A 15,404-nucleotide genomic window follows, 5' to 3' on the forward strand; every position below is an offset into this window, starting at 1 on the left:
ATACACCCGCTGCTGAGCCTTCTTGACCAGCTGTGAGGTGTTCAGTGTCCAGGTGAGGTCCTCGGAGATGTAGACGCCCAGGTATCTAAAGCTGCTCACACTCTCTACTTCAAGGCTCCGGATAAACAGTGGCTGGTGAGGCCTCCTCTTCTTGAGATCATGCATTTGAGATCATCCAGCAGACCGCCTACAGAGCTGATGGTGCTGGTGCTGGTGATGGCCCTATACTCCGTCTCATTTCCTGATCTAAATGCGAGAGACCGAGTATGCAGCATGTGTCGTACCTGACTGTTGATCCAGATCTATATATTATTATAGAATAATATATGTAAGATTACAGTAGTGGATGCTCATATTATGGGCAACCAGTCAGAAGAATGTAGGATTAAAAGGAGGATGAATAGCTCTGTAGAGCTGTAGGGGTGCACCAAGGCCCAGCATAAGACAAATGAGGATTAATTTGAACTTTGAATCATGTGAAACTGTTCTGCCCAATTACAAAACCATGTGTGTTTGGAAATAAACCAAACTATACACCAGCTTTTCTTTAATAAATCTTGCTTTGGTAAAGGGAACAGTTTATAAACACAGTGCAGTGGGGGTTTTTTTTGGATCACAAATAATACAGCAGTGCTTTACTGTATGAAAAGTGCACTCAAGAATTTCACATCCTGCTGTTTTGCTGACTTGAAACAGTTTAAAGAAATCCCTTTTATTTCATCAAACATTTTTTTATTATTATTTTGCACCTTTTTATTTGACTGGGTGTTCCATAAAGACCAAATCTCTTTTATAAGAGAGACTAGACCCAGGTAGCAGATAAGCTACATGTCATAAATGCAAAACATAAAACATAAAGTGTAAAGGGTACAACATGTTGTACAATATATAAATACCCACAACAAAAAACAGTAGTGTTGTATAAGGAAACCAATCACGTCTTCACCACAATGATACTGCCTTCAAAGTTAACAATAGATGTCGATTTTTTTCATTTCCAAGATGTGATTTAAGAAAATGCTGTTTTCCCAGATATGTTATTTTTAGAGTATAACTGTAAATATAACAAATCCAGGAGACATTTGCTTGACTAACTCAGCCATGACTGGATCATAAGAGATGATGGCCCAACTCAGTTTCTGAATCTTTTATCTAAATATGTAAAGGAGGGGTGTCTGTATGTAATGATCAAATCCCTGGCTAGAATATTTATGCTGTATTTCATTTACTTGATGAATGCCACGTTCTCGCTTTATTCAGTCAACACAGCTTGAAAAGCACCATCATTTCATGCAAATGGTGGGAATTAACTAACCTTTGTAATGTGCTTCATTTAGTTCTTGGAATAGTATTTCTGACTCGACACAGCATCAGTTATCTTTAATCTGCAGTTTGTGTTTCAAAGCTAAACCAGAAAATATGCAACCAAAAATGAAGCTCTGCTGCAGTTCATTTACAGGGGCGTCATAGAGAAGGTTTCAGTGGCGCTGTTAGCATCCCTGGGTTTTTGTCCCAGTATGTTGAGTTTTTGGTTGCTTTGTGTATTTTCCGGGTTTTTCTTTATGTATTGATAGTCTAGAGTTTTGTTACCTAATTCTGCTCTGTGCTTTGCTTGTATTCTACTTCAGTTTTGCCCCCTTGTCTCCTGTCCTAGACTCACCTCCGTAAAGCCCCTGTAAATCAGTATAATCTCCATGTTTGGTTACTTTTCTGACTCTGTGTCAGTCTGTGTTCCTTTGTTTGTCTAGTCTCTGTGTCCCGTCTCCCCAGTCTGTCACATCTCCTATGTAACCAGTAAATGATCGAATCCAGTTAAGTCTGAGTTTTCTGTTTTTTCCATTTCGGTTTCCGAGCTCCAGCAGTAAAGCGGTCTGAGTTGAGTTTGTGTCTCCATGTCTGCATTTTTGATCCGGAAGCTATCAGCCACACCTTGACGCATAACAGGCAATCCTTCTGCCAAGCTGGGGACGTCAGTACTGCCCAGTGACTGGTAGTGCCTCAGTAGCTGAGAAAGCAGTTCCGCCCCACAACCTACCTGTTTATTTTCAAAACATCTGGTATAAAAATTAACGTGTATGAGACATTGTTTTATTACTTTATTACTGTCACAAAATGGATCGTGTTCCTTTGAAAGTCTCAAACGCATGCCCATATTTGTTCACTGGAGAAACAAAATGCAGGTTTAATCCTGACTGACAGTGGAATCAGCTGATGCTCGGTGTTTACTCAACTTCTTGTTTCATGTTAAGCAAATGAGATCCTGGTGTTTAGAGCACTTATTCAGTCTGTCAAGAACCAAGTAAACAAATTAACACATTCTTTGGGATTTTGGATTGCTTAATTATTTATTTATTCATTGTAATTTAAGGATGTCTTAAGTGAGTGAGAATCATCAAGAGATGATGATCATAACAAGAAAAAAGAGTGCAGAAAACAATGTTATTATTAAAATATAGTGGTGAATACAGTGTTCCATCATTCCACTGTGTTAAGATTATCAGATAAATATGTATGTGAATAAATGTGGTCTAATATTTCAGGTGATCCTCATGTTCACAAACTCAATTTAATATAGAGTAATTAAAGTATGATTAAAGTATATTGTGTAATAATACTTTTTTTTAAAAACTTTATTTCTAGACCAGCTCGCTGTCAGAAAGGGTTCAGACTCCAGTACCTGGAGCTGGCGCTGGATCATCTACCCAAGAGCTGCAGAACATGTGAGGCCGCACATCCGTAAAATCCAACTTTAAATAGTTTTATAAAATGTCTATATTTATCACAGTAATGAATGAGGACACCATCCAGTAAAATACAAGAGTATTGGAGTCCAGCAGTATTTAATCATGTCTTTTTTTCAGTGTATCTTCAACAAGAAGCAATCTAAATAAAATACTATAGAACACCATGTAAAATCTAATTGTAATACAATAAAGTGACTCTATAAAATGAAATTGCCCCATAAGTTTAATAAAACAATATGAAACAAACTAAAATTGGATAACTAAAAGCAGAATAAAAACAACATACGCAGAAAATGTCAGATGATATTAAATGGCTCACAGTAAAGTGTAGTGGTATCTAAAAAAATGTCTTTATGTGTAAGGAATTGACTGCTAGTGATTTTAATATTGTGTTTCTTGCAGTGGGAGTACAAAGCACCATCATTTTTCTGTCTTTCTTGTTTGTGAACAGACTCATTTGGGAGGAGACATTATTGGACAGTCTGTTGAATTTTGGTGCCACTCCAAAAGGCCTTTTGCTGCTCCAGCAGACAGGAGCCATTAATGAATGTGTCTCCTACATGTTCTCTCGCTTTACCAAAAAACTTCAGGTAATAATGTACTTAACTGTTTGTTGTTAATTTGTGGTAATTGTCCTGCTTGTGTTTCCATCATACTAATTATGTACAGTAATGTATCTCCAGTTTGCCAGCGAGGTCTGCACGCATTTTGATTGTGTTAAGCTTGAGGTTTCCTGAGCCAAATGCTCTGTAACAGCAGCACTCTGCTGCACATTTACACAACTACAGTATATAAGAGTAGCCACGTGGATGCTGCCAAATTCAAATGTAGTCACTGAGAGGCCAAAGTGTAGCAGTGACGAGATCAAGTGGGTTGTTGGGGAGTGGCATTATGAATTCACTTGCTCCATGAGATTCAAATTCCTCCAATCAAAACGGTGCCAGCAATGCAACGTCAGATTTAAAATAGCATTCTTTAAAAATTTCACGTGGTCACAAAATGAGTTATTGGGTTATAAAGGCACTGGCATTAGTTTGAGGTTATCGTCCTGCTTTCATCAGGGTGGGTTTTCAGGTCCTGATAAACACTGCTGATGACATAGTTACGTTAATGTTTTATTGCATTTTATGGAAATCCTTTGGCAGTCCTTATTGATCCTATCAAAGTGCCAAAGTAATTTCATGCCTCTCAGAATCTTCTGGGTCATGCTGACTTGAGTTAGAGAGATACAAAATGAATAATCACTGATGAGACAAAAAAAGAGGAAAGAGTGATTATTGGAGTGCGTACAAATATTTGTGCAGAAACTATGGATGCCCATTGTATTAAGGATTTATGTTGTATTATTCCCTATGCAGCAGACATAATCTTTGTCAGCTTTATTCATTCTGCTGGCTCATGTCATCAATATCATAATTCATTCTTCACAAGATGTGGTAATTTGTTGATCCTGCTCCTCCTCAAGGCCACAATCATAATTCCTGAGGACTCCTTAGTATTCACAGCACCCTGCTCGACACTGAAACACACTTTCTAAGATTCAAATTGTAAACACACATACACTCAGGCTTGCTGCAAACCTTAGCTGATCCCCTGTGGGCTTAATTTACTGCCATTGTTTACGCACTATTGTAATTGCTTCTCTAGTTTGGCATTTCACTTTAATTATGGAATGTAATTATATTTTGTCTATTTTTAGTTGTGGCATTGTGTTGTAATTAATGAAGGGCCTGCACACTCCAAAATCAATTTACAATTTGATTTCTCCACAGCATGTTTAACTACATTATGTTGTGCCTTTCCAGAATCCCAGATTTACTTACACATCTCCCTTTATGATACATTAGTTAGTACTACATTTGACCTAAACTTTTTCCAAACTCTCATTGATTTTTTACCTGATAAGCAAAAACTACAATAGTGAAAGGCTGAAAGATTTCTAGGGGTATGAAATTTCTGTGTGTTTTCTGTAGGTGAGCAGCTGCGAGAAGTTTGGCTACGGGGTGATGGTGACACAGGTGGCAGCAACTGCTCCGGGAGTTGTGGCTCTGCACAGTTCAGGTACTAATGCAGTTACTTGGACACAACAAACACTTGTCAGCTGTGATGCTTAAGGCTTATATTATAAGTTGTTGTTGTTTTTGTGTTGTCGGTATAAAGAAGACTTCAGGCAGCTTAGGGAGAAATTTATTTGTCAAACTGTTTTTGTCTGGGTAAGAAAGAGTAAGAAGAGGCGTTCTTTTTTTTTTTGAAGGATTAAGATGGTGTGTGATGTGAGCATCATTCAGGCAAGAGAAAATGTGATTTTGTTGTCAGCAACACATTTACAAGTAGCATGGTGAATCATAGATAAATGGATTCACATATCAGTTGTATACTGATACTAGGTGTATCCATATGCAAAAGGCTCCAGGAAATACCGTACTCTTGTCAAAAGAGGCCAAAAAATGAAGCCAGTGAACAAATATTTTAATCCTGCTTTCTTTCTATGGGCCAGAAGGGGCGACTCAACTGGTTATGGAAAAAGAAAAAGTCTGATTTCTTATCAGCCCTTCGCATATAACAGCACCGCTGCGCTCTGAAACCTATTCTCTTCTATGACTTTAGCCACGCAAGAACGGTTCCCTGCTGTGTTGAGCAGCGCTGGCTGTGGAGCACTCATGTGTTCCATGATGTGGCATACGTTTGTGCCATCGATAAAAAGGCTGACTGACAGAAAGAAGGATGACCTCAAAAAGTGATATAGTCCAGGCAGAGCTTACAAATTATGGGCCGTTTGCTAAGCCTTGAAGTCAGTGCAGCGCACACTGCTTTCTATGTGAAAGAACCATTCTGTGAGAAAAAGACTCTACTGCTCACTTGATCTATGACCTCTGAAAAACAGTTTATGATTTCCATCACTATTCAATCATTAAATTTTTTGTAACATTACCTTTTTGTAAATAATGTTAACCTTACAGTCAAAAAGAATACTTTAAGGAAGGCCTGCAGTGTCATTTAGAAGTCTACATTCACCCCCAGCTTGTCACCAAGACCCAAAGCATCTGCTTGAGGTTTCAGAACTGGACTTCGCTAATCAATGGGTGCTGTCAGGGGGCTATGTCCTTGTTTTATATACAATACAGTACATTCCCCAGGGTATACAGCACTGATATGCAAAGCTTAATTGTATATCTGTAACTCTAGAACTGCAGTATTTGCAGTTTTCATAGTTTAAATTTGTCAGTGTACTGTTTTCATATTATTCTTCTAAGTATAAAATCCCTTTTGTTATATTTGTCTTGTTAATTTAACTGAAATACACTGAAAATTGCTCACAAATTAATGTTTATGTGTCAATACAAATGCAGGTTTTATTGCTGGGCGCTTCCCGTGATGCACTGACTATTTCTTATTTGTTATGTCTTTACTTCATCATTTCCCCAGTTTTCCAGCGAGGGCTGCATACATTTTGGTTGGATTAATGTTTTTATCCAGCCGTTACGTGCAAGCTTGAGGTTTGCTGAGTCCAATGTTCTTTAACAGCAGCACTCTGCTGCACATTTAAACAACTACAGTGTAAAAATATAGCCAATCAGAAGCTGCAAAAATGTAGTTACTGACAGGCCAAAGTGCAACAGAGAAGAGATCAAATGGGATCAAAGGGAGTGGCATTATGAATTCACTTCCTCCCTGAGATTCAAATCCTCCAATCAAAACGGTGCCAGCAATGCAACGTCAGATTTAAAATGGCATTCTTTAAGAGATTGCACATAATAACAAAGTCAGTCGTTTATTTATTAAAGCACTGTTAATAATGTTAGTTGCTGCTATTTCAAATAAAGGTTTGGTACAACAAATTTCTCCATGTTCTGTCTCAGGCTTTATTCGGGCCCTGGTACTAGAGCTGTGGTCTGTTCTTGAGTGCAGCAGTGACGACGTCAGAGTGGTCCGTCCCAAACCAACTCCCATTGACCCCATAGATAGGAGTTGCCTTAAGGTATTGTGTGTGTGTGTGTGTGTGTGTGTGTGTGTGTGTGTGTGTGTGTGTGAGTGAGAGAGAGAGAGAGAGAGAGAGAGAGAGAGAGAGAGAGAGAGAAAGGGAGAAAGGGAGAAAGGGAGAAGGAGAAACTTCCTGGAGCCCAAAATGCCCCAATTTTTAGATATCTACATGATAGTACAGACACAGATGTTTTTAGTTCACTGGTTACAAAGGTGTTTAAATTGATTACAATTAAATTGATTCCAATTATTATTAACCCAGGACTCAGAATAGTGGTCCATGTGTTGCTGTGATACCAGCAGCCATGTAGAAAACTGACTTGTGAATATTCATATTTAAGAAACTGGCAATAGTGATTTTGTTAACAAGAAAGGCTTTTTTGCTCAGAACTGATTGGTTTATGGGTGTCTGGGCAAATAAGCCTTACTTTCATAAGACTGCATTTTTAGTTATGTTTTTGGCAGAATTTCTCTCAGGAAAGCTTCAACATTTCATTTGAAGCTCCAGTGTGCGCCTGTCTGTGTGTGTCTGATGCTTGGCCTCTGACAGCAGCCAAGTCATCTCTCTCAGAGAGACTAGCCAAGTGAATACGGACAGCCAGTGATGTGTAAACTGTGTCCTGCCACAGGCGACTTTAAAGCCTGCCTTATCAGTGGGTTATACATATATGCTGAGGTCAAAGGAAAACTAAATATACACACACCAGCATTTTGGTGAATTCACTCGAGTCTTTGCTTTAATCTGTGCTAAGTACAGTAGGAGGTTTGGTAGTACATATGAAGATAAGGAAGTACACACATGCACAGAAACATCAGAAGACACATGAAAGTATAGAAATTTTTATTTTAGAAAAAAAAATCCATCGTATGTTGTTTTTTTCTTTACGTTTCTTTGAAGCTGTTTAATATAATCTAAGTTGTAGCTCGTTTGTGCAAATGTCTCTCTTTTTTTTTCCTTTGATGCTTTTGATGATATGTTTTCCCTGTTCTACCAGACCCAGTGAAAAGCGCAGGGAGCTTTCCTGTAGTTTAATATTCTTCAGGCTGCAATAGGTTTCTGCTCAACCACTCTGCTCAGAATTGTGTATATATGTCTTACTCAGTTTTGAGAGTGTGGTAAAGCATGTTTTATCTTTGCAATCATAAATTCTTTTTACATTTTGTTTTGCTTTGAACACTACAGATAGTATGTGTCATATTATCTGTAGTGTTTGTAGTTGAATAGTGTTATATTATTATTATGTGTTAGGATTTGTTCAATCCATGACGCGCACAAATGCATTCACAGTGGTCTTTAAAAGCAAATCCATTTTTTCTCTCTAACAGCTTCTGTATCTGTTTTACTTTCCTCTCTTCAGTCCTTCCTGTACTTGGTCAACCTCCTCTCCTCTTCCCAGTCAGTGTGGGAGCTGCTGGGCCGGCAGCCTTTGGCCAACAAAAGCGAATACACCTTGAGGGAGATGCCAACCTCCATACCTGTAAGTGTTTTTTTTCTTCTTTTTTTCCACACACTGCAGTTCTTTTTTCATCCATCTGAGGGCATGTTTGCACTTTTTATTTGGCCTCCAAACACCACCCACACATTTGTTTTACTTCAAAAGCATTCAAATAAACCCCCCTCACACTGAGACTGATATACGTTCTCCACCTTACACATTGTAAATTTCCACACTGTTTTCGTTTTGCACCCTAACCGCTGCATTCTTGTTCAAAGCCTCTCATTTTACTCCACAGGATTTGATTGACAGACTGATTGCCGTGAATTCGGATGTGAAGATTCATTCTCTCTTCCGCTATGAAGAGAGTCACACATTCGGCCTGAGGTGGGATTGATATTTTTTTTTCATATTACTTAACATCAGTGGGGAAGCACACGATATCGGATTATCACCTGGTGACTGCACACACACTTCAGCCTCTGGCAATAGGAGACTGGCATGGTTCTTTATACTTTGATTACCCAGCATTGAAAGGCTGATGAAAGGATTTCTCTGGATAAGAGAGAAATAAGCTGGGCTGTGTGTGTGTGTGTGTGTGTGTGTGTGTGTGTGTGTGTGTGTGGTGTGTGTGTGTGTGTGTGTGTGTGTGTGTGTGTGTGTGTGTGTGAGTGTGTGTGCTTGTGTATTTCTATGAGAGCAGTGTGAGAAGGGTGGTGAAGGAGTTGAAGAAATTCCTGTAAAACGAAAAGGTGTTTCAGATTTGATTTTAGTTTTAAGGTTCAAAGTAGAGATTGGCTTGCAGTAAAGGCTGAAGTTAATACTGAAATACTGAGCTGAGAGGATTTAATAATGCCAGAGAAAATCTGCATTTTGTATCTTACGGGCTAGGTATGCATTACAACAAAGATGTGTTGTAAATGTGTGTGAGGAGAAATAAAGCAGTGTGTCTGAGCTAAAGAATGCTTTGGTCGTTACATACCCTGGTACATGCGTGTCTTTGCACAGTCCTCCGATGGCAGCTGTGCATCCCTTTTCCTTTTTAAAAGCTTTGTGAATCACAATAGCTTCAGCTTGTTTGGAGTTTTGCTGACTCACTCTGTCTGTGCCTGTCACTCAGCCCACTCCTATTAACATCCTGAAGCAAACTGAAAGGAACAAGATGCTCTGTTCATTTACCACCTAGACTGATGGAGTAACTGACAAACTCTGTGCTCTTCAGTGGCTTGCTAAATTTGGTAAATATAGCACTTTGCCTATAATCTGCCATGCTATTATTTAGTTACTAGAGTACTTGCTTTAAATCAGTGACTCTCAAACGTTTTCTGGTCTGCCCTACTGCAGAAGCTAAAGATATTCCAGGCTTTAATCAGTGAGCCAAGGAAATACATGTAAATGGTAAATAGTCTGGTTCTTATATAGTGCTTTTCTACTCTACTCTACAACTCATCCACCCATTCATGCAAACAGTTCTATACTTTCTATGCATTGCAACTTGGAGTTAGTATCTCGCCCAAGAATATTTTTCCCTGGAAAGTGGAGCAGCCAGGGTTTGAACCATTAACCTTCCAATTAATAGATTAACTGCTCTCCCTCCTGCAATACAGCCAGACATGTAGTAATATGTGTAGTATTGAAGTATAATTTAAGTAAAATAATATCCAGGATTATAGTCATTCAAGCTGCTTTCACTTCAAATTTCTGCTCTGCTCCACTTTTGGGGCCTCCCCCACAGTTTGAGAACCACTGCCTTAACCAAGCAACATCTGGAAAAATGTCCTATGTTATTTTGTGTGCCTAAAGAGAGCAAGCTCAGTGTTCTTTGAAGTTATGCTCATTAATTGTTAATTAATTGTAAATGTTTGCTTGAGAAATTTGGACAGTAAAAACAATAGATTCAATCATCAAAATATCTCTAATATAGGAAGTAAAGGCATCTTAGGTAGTAAAGGTTTAAAATACACACACACACACACACGCACACACAAACAATTGAACCCAGAAGGCTCATTACTAACACATCATCACCCACAATGTGACTGTTTCTGTTTTCATTCGATCTTCTGATTATCCTTTGCCTGAAGGGATATGACAGCGTGGTACATGAATTGTGTTTTATTGATCCCAGAGGGGAAAATTGCATCACTAAAGCAGCATTTACACAGAAGGACACTCCTCTGATTAATTAATAGTGTGTAAAAGAAAGAAAAAAGTAAGAATAAGAAGCATAAAAAGAGGCAGATGAGTGTAAAAATGGGCCAAATTTTTAAAAGTTTTATTATATTGTTAGGGCAAAATATATTTAATACAGATATAGTGCAGTATACACATTATTTATGTATAAAATACACGTGAAAATGTCAGCAAAAGCATGTGAGAGGTATTTGAGATAAACAGAATAAAACCATGTGTGAATAAGGGAGAGAGTGAGCTTTTGATAGTCATTATGTAAATTCAGTCTTTTTAGAATTTCCATTTAACAGAAGAATACAAAGTGTTTTCGAATGTCTTCTGGTTATGCCATTGTAATGGCTAATTTTCTTACATCATTAAGTTCTGATCAGTAAAGAAGCAGAAATGACAGCTCAAGTTTTATGTGATATCATGTAGTGTGGTTTGGTCAGATTTAACCGATAGTGGCTTAGCAGCAGTTAATCTACAGCTACGACTGCATGAGATCACAAACTGACACCTGTTTACTTCAAAGCTGCTGGAAAAAAACATTTATCTCATTAAAATGGGTTCATATAGGAATTTTGTTAGTTACAGTAGGAATCTGATGTATCTGTGTTTGCTCACCTAGTTTCACATTAATGGAGAGAAAGATGATATCAACAAAAAAAATTAAATAAAAATTTCATTATCATTGAGAGAAATCAATATTTGAGCCCCAAGCAAAACATGATTTAGTACTTGGTGAAGATACCCTTGTTGGCAAGCACAGCAGTAAGATGTTTTCTTATATTTGGTCAACAGGTTTGCACACATCTCAGTAGGGATTTTGGCCCACTTCTCTTTATAGAAACTCTGTAAATCCTTTAGGTTTCTTTGCCACTCCATGACCTTAATGACTTTGTTTTTGAACTCCTTTCTTGCCTTGGCGGTATATTTTGGGTCATTGTCATGCTTCAAGACCGATTAATGACCCATCTTCAGTGTTCAGGCTGGGAGAATGAGGTTCTCATCCATGATTTTTCAGTACATGGCCCAGCCAACTGGCTTCTCAATGCAGTGAAGTAGTTCTGTGCTCTTAACACAAAGCAGTCCTAAAGCATAATGTTTCCACCTCCGTGCTTGACTTTGGGGATGGTGTTCTTTGGGTCACAATCAGCATTTCTCTTTCTCCAAACTCCACAGATCGAGTTGATGCCAGAGAGCTCAATTATGTTTTCATCTGACTGCAGCACATCCTCCCAAGCCTTCTCTGAATCATTTAGATGTTCACTGACAAACTTAAGGCAGACCTGTACACATGCTTCCTTGATCAGGAGCACATAGTCAGTGTTGCAAGATTTCAATAGTGATTGATAGTTGATTTATGTTTTTTTCCATTTTCAAATAATCACACCAACAGTTGTCACCTTCTCACATGCTGTAGGTCTTGTAGCCCATTCCAGCCTTATACAGGCCTTGTCCCTGATGTTTTTTTGAGCCGCTCTTTGGTCTTGGTGGAGAGGTTGGCATGGAAGAAATTGATTCTGTCGAGTTAAGAAGCGAGTTAAGATCAGGAGTATCTGTGATTGATTGGTTGTAATTCATGTGCTACATGGCCACACAGCCAGTCTGGAGCCAGAATTCTGTCTGGGTTGTAGGGGATCAAACATGTATCTAATTCAGTGACATGCTCAATCAATTTGTGACTTTCATGTAATGTGTTTTTTCTAGCTTTTTGTTGATATTCTGTTTCGATCTATTAAAATGAAACTACCATACAAATTAGATCATTCCTTTGTAGGTGAGCAAACTTACAAATTCATCAGAGGATTACATAAATACTCACTGTCAGTGTACATAAAGGTAAATAAACATGGGCTATAAGCACCAGAATCCAGCAAGCTGAGTCAGGCTGATGCCACTACAACAGGATTGTGGGTGTGTAGAGTTGATGGCAGCTGGAAGGGAAGGGCTCCTGTTATAGTCACTGCTATAACGCAGAAAGAGCAACCCTTTGTTGCTGTAGAGAGGAGATATAGACCATACTACAGCTGTTTAGAACACACATCTGTCACAGAAACTAGGGGCAGGCGCCAGTGCATCATGTGGATATCTGAAAGTTGTCCTTATATATATATTGGCTTACACTGTTACTGACGCACTAAGTCTGGGGTGACAAACCCATATTATTTTATAGGCACCATGCAGCTCAAGTGAGCTGGATGAATAAAATCACTGCAAACTATAATAAAAGGTTTAATTTATTTTGCTATTAACAGATAATAAAAACGCATTCTGAAAATATTCCAATTTAATGAACCATGCATTTATAAATCATGTTCAAGCCCAGACAGAGATTTTTTTTCAAATCTGCAATTCCAAAAAGACAGTTTCAGAAATATATCTAATTTAAGGGGTTCAGAAAATAAACAAAAGCAAAATAGAACATATTTATGATAAAAAAAACAAACATATTTTTTTAAAAATATGTTTTTATATGTTCATATTAGACGTTCTCAAACCTTTAGTGTTTAGCGTGGAGTTGATTACTTGCCCAATTACTGTGTGGTGGACAACAACGCCCCCTGCAGTGTAAAGATAATTAAGCTCTGCAGGCTATTCTGAAAAATAAAAAAACTATTGACAAGAATATCTGATATGTACATTAATTCACAACACGATTAATTTACATATTATGCATGTTATGTATTGTTTATGCACTTGTGAATCTCCCTAAGTGTGTATTTCCCATTAGCTGCAGGCAGTTCGTCATAGCATTAAGTTATATAATTACTGGTTTTGCCACCTTTATTTTTTTCTGTGACTCTTTACAAAGAAGCTATTAGATTCCCTCCAGATATCCAAGGCAAATTTCTTGTTAAAAATTTAATCCTTAAAAGCCTTTGTTGTCATGGCTGGATTATTAAAAAACAAGACTAACCCTCGGTCTAACAATCATACACGATGTGCACTGGTTGTGTTTTTAATAATGTGGCTGCAATAATACAGTTTTTTCTTTTCTTCAAACCACACAGCAGACTTTATGGGTTCTTCATTGTGGATAGTATTAGCTTTTCCATGCATCAGGTGCACCTGCTTGTGTTTTATCTGCTCCAGGTAGCTTTTGTTGCATAAATAGAGTTACAAAATACAGCAATAAAAAGTTATGGACGACTGTCTAAAGCTCAAACTAGACATTTAGATGTTTTGTTTTTTCAATTTTGAGACAAACAGTTTAAATTTTTTTTTCTCTCAATTAAAGAAAAACAGACAACCGGGCAAACAACTGGATGTCTGATTTAAAAAAAAAAAGTTAAATAGATATCCCAAAAGAACATTTACTTAATTTTGTTCTGAGCTCGGTATCAATAGCAGAGAGTGATTATCCTCAGCAGCACCTTTCGCCTTCTGCCTTGTATTCATGAGGTTTATTCATGAGTTTCTTGTCATGCAAACTTTGTGTAAACCTTCAGATGAGAAATAGAAACTCTGATTCACCTGAGGTCAAACGCAGACATATTACCACCTTGTGTGATTATGTGGCCACAATAGATGAGAGAGTGAGGGGAGCCAGCCTCATTAATGTGCTCAGGTGTTGATATATCACGTATGCCACATAATGAATAATAGATAACACCTTCAGGTGGTTCTTCTATTTTTTTCCAGTCTCTTCTGGATATCCATTCACTTGAAAGGAACATACAAAACATTGTTTGAGTTTTGTTTAAGATTATTATGAGATGTTGAGAATTGTGCTCATTGTGGTATATTTTATGGTTCTCTATTTTTAGAAGCAGCATATTTGTTTCCTGCTACTCTCTGTTTACTGTGGGTTCTTGTAAATACAAGTGGTGTTCTTCTACATTTTTTATATTCTCAACAAATCTCTCAATACTTTTGAGCTTTAATACCCTGACTCAGTCCAAGCAAAGCAATATTTATACTGAACCCATAATTTTTTCTAAAAAGATATGATAATGTTACTGTGGAAATGTTAGAGAAATGTTATGTTTCTGTTTACTGGGCACTGCTATTGTGAGCTTCAGGTGTACACGCTGAATAATTATAAAAACATTATACTATATTTGGAATTGAGCAAAAATAAGAAAACTTTTTATGGCCACTCTGATGATAGAGTATTACAAACACGACAGAGTTTTTAGATAATATTAGTATAGAATATTTTGTTATATAACTTATAATAAATGTACACCCTTCTATTCTATATTAAAGTTAGAATAATAGAGATATACTGACCTCCTTAAAGAAACTCTCAGAATCAAATCTTAGGAGCTTATTGGAACTATTACAGCTTATATTCTCATGCGCTAACAGTTTTAAATCAGCCTCCAGGAGTACAACACAACTTTCGGTTCTTAATAGACTTTAAATCTTTTTTTCTATCACATTCAGTGCAGGTCTGATCACCGGCACTGCTGTCAAGCAAGCCAAAAAAGAAAGAAAGAAAGAAAGAAAGAAACCAACCACAATTTCCACCCCTCTTGATCTTCACAAGCTAATGAGAGCTAAAATCCCCCAGCCCTTTCCCTTGTTGCTAAAAGCCTCTTTGTTGTCATGGCAACTGGCTCTCATCCCTCTGTTTTTTTTTTTCTCTCTCTGTCTGAATTGTTTGGATGCCTTTATTCCAGTCTCTCCTATTCAAGGCTCTAAACATGCTGCTGTGGAGCTTCACACATTTCAAATGATGTGATTATATTTTAGTATTAGTGTGAATGTGATCTTAAAACTTTAAAGAAAAAAATGCCAGCAGTGAAAGAAACGGTTATTGGTGTCTTGTAAACCTGCGTCACTGACTGTATATATACTTTGGGGACACCACAAAGCTGTTGCAGTCTTTACTGTATCTTGAAAGACTACTAAATAAAGACTAATGATCAGAGGTACAGATTCTCCTAATCACCATAATTTTTAGAATTAACATTATATTTTATTCAGTTTTATTTTTTTTATTATTAGTAGACCTTTATTTATCCAGGTAAAAAAAAATCTCATTGAGATTAAAAATCTCATTTTCAAGAGAGACCTGGCATCATGGCAGCAAAAGTCTAAAATACATGTACCACATAAG

At 37.5% G+C, this 15,404-nt stretch overlaps 1 protein-coding gene across 4 annotated transcripts in view; it reads left to right on the forward strand.

Moving 5' to 3' along the window:
- The window catches only part of tbc1d32 (TBC1 domain family, member 32), a 92,355-nt gene that overhangs the window by 15,324 nt on the left and 61,627 nt on the right, over positions 1-15,404 (forward strand). For all 4 annotated transcript variants that reach the window (XM_063495638.1, XM_063495640.1, XM_063495641.1 and 1 more), the window contains exons 18-23: positions 2,641-2,720; positions 3,196-3,334; positions 4,718-4,805; positions 6,605-6,723; positions 8,084-8,203; positions 8,460-8,548. In XM_063495638.1, the coding sequence (XP_063351708.1) occupies positions 2,641-2,720; positions 3,196-3,334; positions 4,718-4,805; positions 6,605-6,723; positions 8,084-8,203; positions 8,460-8,548 (635 nt within the window). The remainder of the gene's footprint in view (positions 1-2,640; positions 2,721-3,195; positions 3,335-4,717; positions 4,806-6,604; positions 6,724-8,083; positions 8,204-8,459; positions 8,549-15,404) is intronic.

This window comes from Pelmatolapia mariae, linkage group LG15 (assembly GCF_036321145.2).
Source record: "Pelmatolapia mariae isolate MD_Pm_ZW linkage group LG15, Pm_UMD_F_2, whole genome shotgun sequence".
Taxonomy (NCBI): Eukaryota; Metazoa; Chordata; class Actinopteri; order Cichliformes; family Cichlidae; genus Pelmatolapia; species Pelmatolapia mariae.